Source organism: Phalacrocorax carbo, chromosome 3 (genome assembly GCF_963921805.1).
Source record: "Phalacrocorax carbo chromosome 3, bPhaCar2.1, whole genome shotgun sequence".
Lineage (NCBI taxonomy): Eukaryota > Metazoa > Chordata > Aves > Suliformes > Phalacrocoracidae > Phalacrocorax > Phalacrocorax carbo.
In genome coordinates, this window is record NC_087515.1 from 125328365 (window position 1) to 125342266 (window position 13902).

Here is a 13902-nt window from a genome sequence, read left to right on the forward strand (position 1 = left end):
CCTATCTGTATGCATTATCTACTGCCGTAATGTATCATGTACTGAACTACAGCATCATTACAGGTAAGTGCTCAGGTTTAAATGCAAACATAATTGCATAATGCGGTACAGCCAGGAAGAATAATGCAGGAAATAGAGCCAGCTCCATCTGATAGTGCAATCTGACTGGAACGCTGGCCGTTCGGATCAAACGCACAGCCCAGATGGGGCAACCAAGAATAAAAGTGCTTTGCGGTATCTTTATTGTCATCATCAAAAACACTTATCTCCCAGAAAGGTAAAAAGGTGAAGATGGGACTCCTGCAGAAAAGGTCACATAAGCAATAGGGTAGCGGAGGGTTATGACGGCTGGGAAGAAGTCATGCCTTTTAAAAGCTACCTTTGCACTGTCACTTTGAGCTGAATTTGCCAAGTCCTAATGGGAATCTGAGCATTAAGTGGCATTTAGAAGACTGGGAACACCCATGCTATTTCCCTGCAGTTGAGGGTGTCTATGTAATTTGCAATAAATCCAGATAAACCCTCAGATCCTACTGTGGAAGGAGCTGCACAAACATGAGAGGACGTTCTTGACACAAGACGCCTTCCAAATGAGGACATGTCTACAGCAGACATGTATACTTTAATACATTTATTTTATATAGCTAAAATTAGGACTGATTCTCAAACGAACAGTGCTTCCATCTATTTAATTCTTTTTTTTTTAGTAGTTTGAGCTCACAGTGGCACACGACAGGCAGTTTCAGCAGGGGTGCAGACAGTGCCGCAACAGAAGCCAGAAGGCAGCTGAAGTTAATTTAGTGCACTTTGTACTGAACCGCTACGCCATGAACGACTACGCCTCTGCGGAAGAGCAGCATCACACACGTTATGGGACAGTAACCACTCTTGTCATTTCAAGAGATTCTAGCCCAAGCTTCACTTTAATCAGGCAACAAGATGAGAGGCTAGCGTGAGAGAGAATCGCTCGACCAACACACAGCCTTCTGAACTGAGAGGCCTTTGAGTTGAAAGCACAAACTGCTGCTGTTTGAGCTATAAAGCCATCTCTCTGTCTTGCAGGGCTGTAACAGCTCATCTTTGTTGGGAATGCAGATCCCTTGAAATAACGTACACTCCATGGCTTTCACTATCTGCCCTCCCACACACACATTTGTCTGCCTGTGAATCATTTGGCAGGACATAAAATCCAGGGTCCCCTTCCCAAGTGCCCTTGCTGGCACATCCTTACCCCAGTATCTGAACATATTCAAGTACTTAAGGATGCAGATGGGTATCTAGTAACATTTTCCAAAGGTAGATTTGTTTTCAGGGAGAGATGGGGACTGTACTAGGGTATATACCCAAACGAGGATGTATATACTGGTGGTGGAAATACCTCGGTCCAAACCCAAAACAACCTATACACTGCCAGCTATCACCACCTGGAGATACTTATCCAAAACTGTTACCCCATGGTACCTGCCTTCAAGTCCCTCAGGAACCTGGCAATCCAGCAACCACCTCTCCCAGAGCTGAATATCAACACTGGCCTGGGGCCATTCGAGTGACCAGCAACTGCAGTCCTTCCTGCATGGGAAATCTCAATTTCTGCAGCACTGCCTGGGCCACCTCAGCTTTGGAGCCACGTTTTTACCTCCAGTGGTTCTATCCCCGACTCACCCCTGTGCTGACCCTAGTAGGGCCCCCATAAAGGCACTGCAGAACAACACCGACTGCCCGGCGACTCTTCTGAACCAGTTGATTTGGCAAAGAGGCATTCAAAAAAATGAGGAGCTAAGTCCCAGGAACAGGAACATATAGACAGACCTTGGCTGAGTCATCTCTACAATCAATACAGAATTGTTTCATACCTCTGTACCCAGCCTTGTAGAGTTCAGTCCGAACGCCTAAAGCCGTGTCACCCTGCCATGCCCACGTGGGCTTGCTGGCGAGCTCAGGGGAAAGCTCTCCTCAACACTGAAGCAAAAACTGCATCTTCCACTCACCAATCACAGGTTAAGGCAGGAGGAAAAAAGGCAAATATATGAGAATTAGAGAGTGAAAAAGTGAGGGAGTGCGTGTGTGAAAGAGGCAGAACCGTAATCCCTAACTGGGTGAAGCTGAACCTGACCCTTGATCAGAATCAGAGACCCAAAGATGTGTGAAAGCAGGAAAATAAATCAATAAGCAAAACGGCAATCTCGTTCCTCAATTTTATTTGAGGAAGTCAAATTTACCGAGCTCCTCGCAAACTGTCTTTGGCTAAAATCACCACTAATGAGCTCTGACATTTGAAATTTAACTAAATATGAGCTAACAGCTCCCAGCCCTGCACCACCCATGAAGTTAACTGGGAATATTTTGTTAAAGCCGTAGACGGGCTAAACTGCTGCTTTATTGAGAAGATGCAGCATTCACGGGAAAGTGTTTATAACATCCACTTCACCTGATGCTTCCCTGCCCTGGGATGTCTGTTTTTCTTCACGGTGACCACAGGGCGCCCAGTCCCCTCTGCTCCTTCCCATCGCTGTCGTAATTATTTGCTAGTTTTTATGAGGTAGCCTTACGATCCCTTAATGAAGTCCTTTGCTCTGCAGCTATTCACAGGGACAGATTGGACACGAGGGGCTTCCACTTATGGAGCTGCCAATCAGGGAGAGGTACCCAGCATTTAGCAAGCAGTTGTTAAGTCAGTCTATCATCCGGCTGTTACAGACTCATCATGAAAACAGTTTCTTTTTACGGGCAATCACATAAAATTAACCCTTTCCTTAAAGACAGATCCAACTTCTAGTAGAGTAATTGTGGCAGAGCACTTGAACATGATGGGTTCTCCTCCTGCTGCAGAAATTATTTTAAAATTTTTTTTAATAAACGTTTTCTGAACTGAAATCGTACAGCAATTCATTTGTCCTCTAACTGCACACCTAGTTCACATTGTTTAGGCTATGAAAACCCTTGTGATAGCACCAACAGTTACAAAACCTGAAAAAAACGGAACTTTTAAAAAAAACCAAGACAACAAACACTGCTCATCCTTAATCTACTCCTTACTCTAAAGCCTGTACACAGAAGAAATCATGATATAAGACGATTATTACTTCAAGACCAAACTTCCCGTGTTTCTGTTATCCTCAGATTTACCCACTTTTTTGCTACAAGAAGAAACCCCAGCTGTGTCCCCCACCCATACACTCTATCCAAGGCTTCTTCTCACTTCTTGTGGACAGGACGGGAAGCCTGGTCCTGCACGCATGGCTTGGGGCCAGGCCAGGTAGCAAACTCGGCACTTCAGAGCTACATCCCTATAGAAGTGGTGTAAATCCAGCACCCACTTCACACCAAATGCCACAAATGACAGAGGCATTACACTGGGTTCAGTTACAGCTTACAACCTAGCAGAAACATTGTAGAGACAGAAAGAGATCCAGCTCCCCTGCAATCCATGGCTAACGATAACCAGCCCACCTGAGCCACTGGCCCATATCCTGCCAGTGCTTATCCAAATGAATAAGTGTTCCTGAGATGTCAGTGGATTTGTATAAATGCAGCAAGTTTTTTCTCCTGTAGAAATGTCTGTGAATAAACCGTCAGGATTTAGGAGTGACTTGCAGGAACATGGAGCCACCACGGCACCTGACTCGTACCAACACTCACGTGTAGGCTCAGCGTTTTGCAAGATTAAATCCAATCAGTTTTGATGTGGATGAGGGAAGAAGGTCATCGAGGAGAAGGTTTAAAATTTGTTCGGAACTAGGCATTCACATGTCAATCAGGGCCTTAGTATGGATTTAGATCCCTAAAAATAAAACCCAAGAAAACATAAAAATAAAGTAAAATAAAATAAAAGCTCTGATTATTGCTTAAGTCTAAAGGGAAACATGCTCTACCCCCGAGATCTGGCATTTCAGTGCTTCAGAGCAGGGGCTGTCTCCAACGCCATGGTCAAACCCAGCTCTCAGGCCTGGCCCCAGGCTTTTGGTGTTGCTTGAACAGTATGGAGACAGCACCTCCATCCGTGATCCAACTACATTTAGGTCCCCTCCAATGGTCCTACTCTGGCCATGTCCACACTACTAAACTTCCAGCTTTCAGAAGAGTTGACCACATGTCTGGCCCTTGTTCAGTGCTGAACCAAGCTGCAGAAACATTTGGGAAATGGTTGTATGTCAGTCCTTGCCTCTGCTACACAGAAACCTTCTGTGTAGAGCACCAAGTCCACAGTATTGCTCTGTTTGGGACTGGGGAGAGGACACAAAGTCAGATGGTGATGCAGAGTCCTATGTTAGTGACACAAGTTCCTGCAAGCATCTTCAGCCCACATCACAGCTGAGGAGAGGCAAAATCCTCACATATGTTAAGCCATGCTCCAGTGAAGAAGAACAAGATGTCTGGGCTATGTGTCTCCAAGGAGCTCAGCCCTTTTCCAACTCAGTTCAAGATGGGGAGATGGGGAAGGCTTCCCTCTGACTTCACCCAGAGCCCAATGCCATGTACCCCAGCACTGACCCAGCATCAAGCACCCCTAGCTCCTTTCCCCAAATCAAGGGTGAGTCCCATAGACAGAGAACCAGAGCCACGCTTTCAACCACAGGCAACCCTTCCACATCTAAAACTCCTTAAAAGCCAAATGAGTCAATTAGAGTCTCTGTCATAATTAAAAAGGAAAGTGGCAGCAAGACTCTGCGCAAAAGCCTGGGAGCAAGAAGAGAGAAAATGTGCCTGCAGTCCCCCAGGAAGGCTTCCCCGCACCCTCCTGACCTTAATTCGAGCCTTCCCTTTGTGAGGGAAGGGAAAGATTTGCTTTCTGTTCCCTGGAGGAGCGCCTCTGAAATGACACTTTTCATTCTGAATCTGTGTTTCTCTTAAGGGTGGGGAGCAGGAATAAATGGAGGGGGGAGAAGGGAAACGGTTCTCGTCAAACTGAGCCACACTCAGTTCCGATTTCACACGGGTGTGTTTAAAAGGGAGTGGAAAGACTTTGATGTGTTGTGGTTACATGGGACTGGCATCCCATCGTAGGGGTAATGGCATCCCATCCCGAGGGTAACCTCCAACAGGCTTCCAGTGCAGCAGTGCGAGTGATGGGGAGAGGAAGGCTCCCTTAAAAGGCACGTGCAATTTAGCAAGTTATCTCCTCAGAGACACTGTAAAGATGGTGGGATTGAATAAAAACAAGAAACTCTTCAAAATGGGGGAAAAAAAAGAAAGCTACACTTCAGGCCTTGATTTTTGATCCGACAGCAGGAGAGGAAAGAGTTAAACCTCAAATCAGGAAGCAAAAAGTTAAAGGAAAAGGAAAAAAAAAAACATACCAAAAGCACATCTCCTAAATTTCCCAAAGCAGCCCAAGGCTGATCCCATTAAAAAAAAAAAAAAAAAAAAAAAAAAAAAAGAAGAAGAAGCAAGAAAGAATGAAAGAAAAATGAAAAACAGGAAGAAAGAAATAATTTTGCTTATCCTTTTCACAGACACCTAGCAGCCACGTTTCTTTATTATTATTTATTTATTTACCTCCCCCTTTCAGAGCAAGGCCCTTATTTTCTCATTTAGTCCAACGGAGATTGTCCTCCTGGAATGACCTTTTTTTCTTTCTCTCTCTCCAACTCTCCTTCTTCCTTCCCCCTCCTCCTCGCTGCCTCCAGGCCATTGCCCTCGTGCCAGTAACTAGATAACACACTCTATCAGAGATTTTTTAAAAAACCATTGCAAAGGCACTAGGGCTGATAGTGGCATCAATCCTAGCCTGACACGGGCTCGGGTCAACCATTTATCTCTTCACATTGCCTGTGGTTACTGTGGAGGCCATCTTGGTTCTCTACATCTTAACAACCTTGCAGATGGTACCTCTCTCTGCCCTGATAGCATCCGCACCCCAAGACTGTCTTTGTGCTTTTATTTTTATTAGATTATTCTGGACTCCTCCACTTCCTTTCTGTGAGGCTTGCAAATCTTAGTTGGTTTTGTTGCGTTCCCCACTCCCTTCTGAAAATAATACTGTGGCCAAGCTAGCAGGTTAAGAAAAAGGGAACATGGATACGCAAGGATGGTCCTGCCGGGCTGTTAAAAGTGCATATTTATGAAAAATACACACACAATAATTTAGAAAAGTATATCTAGTCCTACTCCTGGCATCCCGTCCTGTGTGACGTGGTTATTTTTGGCTATTTGCACTGCCAAAGCACCCAGGAGCCCTACTCAAAACTCAAGACACCGTAATGTCAGGTGCTGTCAGGATGCTCCCTAATCAGCTGTAGTCAAAGCAAACTGTTCCCTGGTCTCTGCCAGATGTGATCACAATGGCCAGATAAAGGGATGTGGGGTTTTACAGTCTCTAAAGGGGTACAGAGAACTGAAATATCATGTTTTAATATAATTGTCCCTCAAGTTGAGAGGAGGGGAGCTGTTTTATTAATCCCTACAAACAAGCTACACATCAGGCTGGAATCCTCCCTGTCGCTTCCCCTGTAAAATTTTCTGCACCTAGGTAAGGCGGGTGAGGAGGAAACGCTGCTCTGAAGCACCCTTTAGCATCCATCTCCCCAGTACGGTGACACAGGGCAGGTGGCCCTGCTTCCCTTCCCCAAGGGGGAGGAACCCTGGTGGCCCCATCTCTACTGGGACACAGAGCTCAGACCAGACCGTGTCCATCCCCCCAGGCAGCACGTTTCATCCACACCCTGCTTAACCAGCCCCAAATTGCTGTAGTGGTTTTCCTCTTGGGCACTGCAGGAAAGGGGAGCACTGGAGAAGGCAGAGGGAGGATTGTTTGCCCTTTCTGACACCTTTTGCTGCTTCAAGAAAAAATGGACAGTATAGGAGAAGGAGGGCAGGTGGAGGTGGGTAGCCAAAGGATGCCAAAGGATGCCAAAGGGACAGACCGTAGGAATGAGTGTATGCCAGGACTGTACCTATCTCAGAAGGCAAAGGGAAAAAAAGCTTGAAAGATAACACCTTCGTTCACCCTTAGGCACTGGTGCTTTACTGAGGTTACTGGATTTTTTTAATATTTTTTTTTAACAGAAAATACTTATAGAAATATCTGACCATAAAGTGGAAGCCCAGCCATGTCTACAAGCAGGGGCAACCAACTATGAGCACTTCATCCTCAAAAACGCACCCATCAAACATCCACACAACATGAGGATGGCACTAAACCAAGAGCATCGCACCTCTACCACGCAGAGCGCAAAGACCCTGCTGGCCCTGCAAGGGAGAGTCATCTCCCATCTCTTGTAACCCTCGCAGACGGACAGCGTGGTCGAGAGATTCGACATCGGTTTGGCTGTGAAAAACAAAGTAACAGCCCTTTGTCCAGAGTGCTCTGTGCTTCCAGAGAGCCTGTTATGCTCCCCACAAAGCTGCCTAGGATTTGCCACCTATATAAAGTACCAAATATCTCCAACAGGCAAAATTATCTCATCTCCTTCCTCTCCTCCAAATACTGTGACATCCGGAGAGATGGTAAATGAGAAAAATAAGGGCAAAAAAGAAGGAAAGGAGTGATTCTAAGATCTGCAGAGGATTCCAAGGGATTTGGAGAGCTAGCGCTGATTACATTAAGTGGAAGCTGAATAACAAAGGTCTCTTAGGTGACTGTGCATATCTAAGACACAGCCTTCGTGGAGTTTTTTCCTTACTTTCTTTCTTTTTTATTTTTATTTTTTGCTGAGAAGTGAACAAAGCCGTTATCCTGGTATCAGTCACCAAGCTAAGAATTCACAGATCCTCAATACTCTATGCTACTTCTTAAATCTCAAGACCTTCCCTTAATGCCCTATTTAAAAACAAACTAAAGGCAGCACAGCATACCCAGGCAGAGCCATAATAATCCGGGATGGCATTTTTATCTAGCAAGTTATTTTTTATTAGCCTCCTATTTCTTAATAGAGACCCCTCTAGGGTTGGGTAGTAGAGAATTCACTAGTATACCAGTTCAGCTTCCCTACAACTGACTTAATACACGTGGCATCTGCCCTCCGATGAACATTATATCACCCATCTGGGCCAGAGGAGGGGGGGGAGTAAAAGCAGGGAAGCACTGCTCAAACAGCATGCTTGCATGATGATTAGGTCTGGTCCAGTGATCCGGAATAATAATTTGAAGGCTCACTAAGCATAATGGGTTTGGAGACATCCAAGTCTGGTCAAACCTTCCCATGAGCATCCTTTACGTGTGTTATCAGTGTGTTTTGCATGTCTTATCAGTGTCACAGTAGCTGATGTCTCATTATGCAGCCAAGGTGGAAGTGGACAGGTACTGAACGAGCACTGGAACTTTCTTCTCCCTTTTATTATTTAATTCATATCTTCCCATTATCCAGTGTATCATGAAACTGTGAACTAATTAAGTCCTGTGGGATATACAATCAGTGCTGGATATTTTTTTTCTCTTTTATTCCCCCTCTCCTTTCTGTAGGCTAAATTGCATTATATACAGATATAAAAATAATTCTGTGACTCTTCCTTGGATAATAATGGAGCGAGTTGCAAACACTAATGGTGCCGAATGCAACAGTGGGGCAGAGGCTTGCTGCTTACTTTGCATGACCTAATTAAGTCATACAGGGGCAAATACTTCAAACACAAAGTGAGGCAAGGGCCTAAGTCAGTTTCTTATGAAATCCATAAAAGCTATTCTCTTGGGGATGGTGGGGCACAGAGCAGATGCCAGGAAAAGGCCAAGTTGGTGAACTCCAATTTCATGAAGTCATGCAACTCACAGATCTCCATCCAGCAACCTGAATCTCCCAGCAATATCAGGAGTCCTTTAGATTCAAAGCTGAGACCCTCTGGGACTGCAACCACACAAACAACGTCTTGGAGACCAGATTTGAAAGGACAAAACTTAAGTGATGGATCACTTAAGGACATCACCTCCCAGAAATACAGCTGTTTTCCCTGGCTGAGCGTCCTGCCCAAAAGTTTTCAGGAGGGTTCAACCTGGACCATAAATTCAGATGACTGACTCAAGGGAGCAACATGTGTAGCATGAATAGGACAGCCAGCATTTTCAAAAAATAGCCTTCTAATTTTCAGTGATAGCTACATCCCAATTTTCAAGCAGTTATGTTGAAATCAGAGGTGGAAGAGCTCTCTTTCCTGCAGAATTAAGCTTAGCTACCTCATGCAGACCATCCAAAAAATAAGGTATCTAGAGCTAAGCTCTTAATTTTTATTAAAATAGATCTTTATATGCATTTACCAGGGGAGAAAGGGAATTAAAGAAATGGGGGAAAAAGTGAAGCTATGAAGAGTTTGTATCTAGGTACAATGATCCTCTAGTACTTGGAGTTTCTGTATATCTAAGACAATAAAAGCAGTTCAAATGACAACCACCTCATTAACTCACTGAGGAAGAACATTTGTGGTGTTCGCTAAACTCTTCAGAAAATTTTGGTCTCCTTGGTGTACATATGCACTTGCAATTCAAACACAGCGGGGAAACAGCATCAGAATATACCTTTGATGTGACCAGAAAAATGGAGGAATGGGTCTGGCGACACGTTGCTATTCAAAACCCAACGAGCATGGCTAAGGTCTGATTCCTGGATGAGTTACAGTAGCCATTTCACGCAATTTTTAGTAAAGCTGACACACAGATCCAGAGTGAAATCACTGTCTGGATACTGTTCTGCAGAGCCAGGCAAGTGACAAATGGACCATTTCCAGTACAAGGCTCCTGCTGGAGATAGAAGGCAGATCAAGCTGATGGACATGCCCCTGCCACTCGCTGTACACCAGAATCCTTATGCACGGTTTCTCTCCAAGGTTGCCAGGTCGTCTGTGAGCTATTTGTAACAGGCCTGCTAAAAACATCATAGAAACTCAGACCTGGAAGAGATCACCATCTCACTGGAGTTCAGTTCTCTGCTACTGGGGATATCATGTCACCTGGCTTCTCTCATACGCCCACCACACTCCTCCTCAGGCATCTCTGGAGCCTTCTGCCCAGCACTGCCCCACCTGGAGATCGCTGAAAAACTTATCACATTCACAGTCTATGTTTGCCTCATTTCCAACCTACTAAATCCCAGCTAATCACATTAATCTCTTCCTTATTATTTTGGGAATTATGGACAGGTCCTATTATGTCTCTTAAAAAGGCTGAAGAAAAATTTGCTTCACACTAAAGCTTGTACCCCTTAGACTCAAGTTCCCAGAACCAACCTTGCACTTTTTTTAAATTTATTTATCTTCTGCTGTGAACCAAAGTTGTTCTCTCTTCTTGCCAATGCCCATTCATTCCACGCTCTTGACAATACAAGCCTCTGTCAGCCTTTCTGCCATGCCTCTTTGCACTTCCTTTGCCATCCTGGAGCTAATCCTGCTCCATCATCATCTAGTCATCTCTGCCCAACCCTCCCACAAAGCCCAGCTGTGCTAAGACACTGATGAGTTGTCAGGCTGCCTGGGCATCGTTTGGCTGGCAGAAGAGTAAGCAGAAAACAAAACACTGAGCAGAGTAGCTAAGCTGAGAACAGCTAGGGATCAGGCCCATTTCTTATGAAGTGCTTTGAGATCCTTGCATGAGAGTGCAATAGAAGTGCCAGATGTTATTATAAAGAGACGCAGTCCCATTACTTGTACACAGAGTTGTGCTGCCTGCTAATAGCACCATTATCCTAAGGCACGTGGTGCTATTAATGCATTTCACTGCTTGGTGCTGAACCTGGGGACCATTATTTCCACTGGAAAGGTAAGGCCAGTTCACATGACATGATTTAAACCTCTACAGTGAAGCATGCATATGCTGCACCAGGTCATAAATCTTAACAGGATGCTGTCAGCTAGAAAGGGACCAAAATTGAAACCATTTATCTGAACTCCCCACCCATCCACCTCAGCTCACCCAGGCCAGTTTTGGGAAGAGGGATAAAATGATTCCAAATGCCCGCCGGGTTCATTAAGCTGCAGCAAATCCCAGATCCAAAAGCGCGCTGGTTTTGTCCTGCTCTCCCTGAACGAATTTGTTCATTCAGGACACTTAGGACTTCCTCGATTTTCCCCACTCAGAGCAGAAAAACCGAAGCAGGGACAAACCTCGCTACTTCCTCCTATTCTTGCTCCCACCTGAGTCAAAAGACAAGCTGTCATCATCTCATTACTGGGACTACAGGCCCCGTGACACAGCTGAGCTGTTCAGATACAGCCAACAGTAGGTAATAGCTCCTGTACGCTGCAGCCCAGGCTTTAGGGCTGTAGAGCTACCCTTATCACATTTGGAAAGGAAAATATGAATAAATAGGTACTATTTGATCTGCTATTTGCCCGAGCACTCCCTTTGCTGGCCTCCTGCCGTTGCCAACTAGCAATTTATATTTATTTTGGCTTGGTTTTCTCCTTAGCTAAGCATGTTTCTGGTAGCATAACTAACAAGGCTGACTAGCAAACGAAGACTAATCGGTAAAAGGCTACATTCCTCCACAGACCAAGGACAGACTTAAAACAACAGAATGAAGGAAAGCTGCGGTAGTAACATACATGTAAAAGAGGTTTGCAGAGTGAGTATTCAGAAACTCTTGGCTTGGTAAAAGATCTAGAATCTGATGCTAGAAACACACCAAAAGTACTCTGCCAGGACACTGCAGCTACTTCTGGGCTGGGGTGGTGGAGGTTTCATTGCTGATAGCAGAGTTAAAAATTACCGTGGTAGCTTTAATACCAATCCTGAGCAAACAAACTTCAGTTTCCTAGGTCTCAACCAGACTAAGATGACTGCATGATAATTTGGTTTAAATAAAAAACGGCCATTGTTCTGGTAAGTCAGGTGTGTCACTCTTCCCACCTGCACTGTCCGGTACGTGGTAGGTCTCCACCACTTCTCAGGAGCTGCTCAGTTAGGAAAGGATGGTGACGACATGATATTTGATGCTCACCAAATATCCAGCCCCTCTGAATTCCTTCTTACAGGTGGCACAACCCAGTATTTCAGCTCAACACCCCCAAAAACTCTGCAACACCCCAAGGACCCTGAAAGGACATTTTAGGTTTGCAATGAACGTTTTTAGACATAGAGCCTTACAAGGATGTTAGTTCAGAGTCAGAGTTTTTTTGTAACGAATGCTTTGCAGATGTCTGTCTTCTTGTTATACCCACACAGAGCACGGGGAAGACTCTCCCATTTTATTTCAGGTACTGAAGAGGAGCAAAACCCAGATATAACCAGAGCTGCACAAATGCCGAATGCTAAGTCTCTGCCAGAGAGCTGAAACTCTATCTTATGGCTAAGATTTCTGCCCAAGTAACAGAAAATGACATTTTAGAACAGACTTTGAATTTATGTTAAAAAAGGAGACTGTTAAAAAGGACACACATTGCCCAGAAAATAAGGCAAAGCTCATTTATGTCTCATAAAATACATGATTAACCATAGTTAACCATTAATTCAGCTGCACTGCATTAGAACTGCTATTCAAAGTTGGAAAGCATTTAATATTATATATTGCTGCTGCTCGGCCTAAATTGTTTTTTTTTTTTTGCCCCTTTTAAATGTACACAATATTACAAATTTAATTTTAAGCTGTTTGAATCAGTCTGTAAAAAAAATTTGATTATACCTGAGTGTTCTGGCCCCAGTTTTTCCATATCTCAGTAATCTTGGCGGTAATTGGCTGATTAGCTCCCTCACACTCCATCTCTGCCTCAGTTTCCATGGTAATGTTACAGGAGCTATTATAGATGAGAACTTCATCTCTTTCCACTTTAGGGCTGAAACGAGAAGGGAGGTTAAATGGGGTGTCATCAATCTTAATGAAATGCAATTATTTTTACTCTTATTAATCATTGCAAGCCATTAGCTTGTGGCAACTCCTGGCCACCATTTGTCAAACTTTGCAAATTTCTGTAATTTTGTTTCCATTCTTTTATTGTTTATTTGTTTTTCCCCCCTTTATCTGCACACACTCAGGATGAAAATACATGCAGTAAAAATCTCTCAGTGATGCCTTTCCGCTTCCCTAAACTATTACAAATAGTGGCGAATGCCATTCTAGGACCAAGGCAGGAAGATAAGTGCAGACAACAGCTAGGGAATCAGCAGTGTTAGGATCAAAGATGGAGTCCTACACGGAGTAGGGTTTGTTCGTGTCTCCCCCCTCCCCATCTTACTCACACTTAGCAATAGGGAATGAATAACTTGCAACTCCCCTAGGGCAAGTGGAGAAATTGGAAAAACCACACAACTGGCTAACTGGTCCCTAATTCCAACTGTGAAAAAATGAGCTCATTTAGGGGTTCCAATTCCCGCTACCCAGCTGATTGCAATGATGCTTTGTTGCTAGCCTTGGAACATTAACTTAGTAAATTAATTAAACTTACTTAACAGCCCAGACTAAGCAGATTCGATATATGTGCCGGTTATACTAACAGACACTTGCTCTAAAGCCTCCCCTTGCATAGGGGGAAGGAATAACAGGAAAGGAGGTGGGGAAGAAGCATGTTTTCTCCATGGTCTTGCTGCTGACAGCTGCTGACTTTGGTGGCATTTCGTTACAGGGAACTTTAGGACCCAACATCCCCCAGAATGAGGGGAAAACTTCCCAATTTACTTCCACAGGCTTTGGATCAGGCCAGGATAACCCAAAGTCACTTTCCATTCCTTCCCCAGACATTGCTGCTTCTTCCTCCCCTCCCTACCCCACCTTCAAATACACACCTGCAACTTTAGGAAACAGAGCAGAAAGGAGATAAGTTACAGCAACAGCAACGTGGCTCGGAAATTATACCACTTTTCTGAATAGCTAAGGACAGCGTGCACAAAATTGAGGATCAAATAGGTAGGACCAGGATTTTCAGAGATCTTCAGGTTCCTGAAAGCCCCATCTAACAGGATTTCCTAAAGTGCCAAAGTTAGCAGCATAAGTTCTGCCAAAATCGACCCAATCGGAAAGCCAGTACTCAGAGCTTTCTCAGGAGCAT

The 13902-nt window shown here is 44.4% G+C and overlaps 1 protein-coding gene across 9 annotated transcripts in view; it reads right to left on the bottom strand.

Moving 5' to 3' along the window:
* Positions 1-13902, bottom strand: part of PKHD1 (PKHD1 ciliary IPT domain containing fibrocystin/polyductin) — a 277474-nt gene that overhangs the window by 201446 nt on the left and 62126 nt on the right. For all 9 annotated transcript variants that reach the window (XM_064448230.1, XM_064448231.1, XM_064448232.1 and 6 more), the window contains one exon: positions 12543-12693. In XM_064448230.1, coding sequence (XP_064304300.1) covers positions 12543-12693 — 151 coding nt within the window. The remainder of the gene's footprint in view (positions 1-12542; positions 12694-13902) is intronic.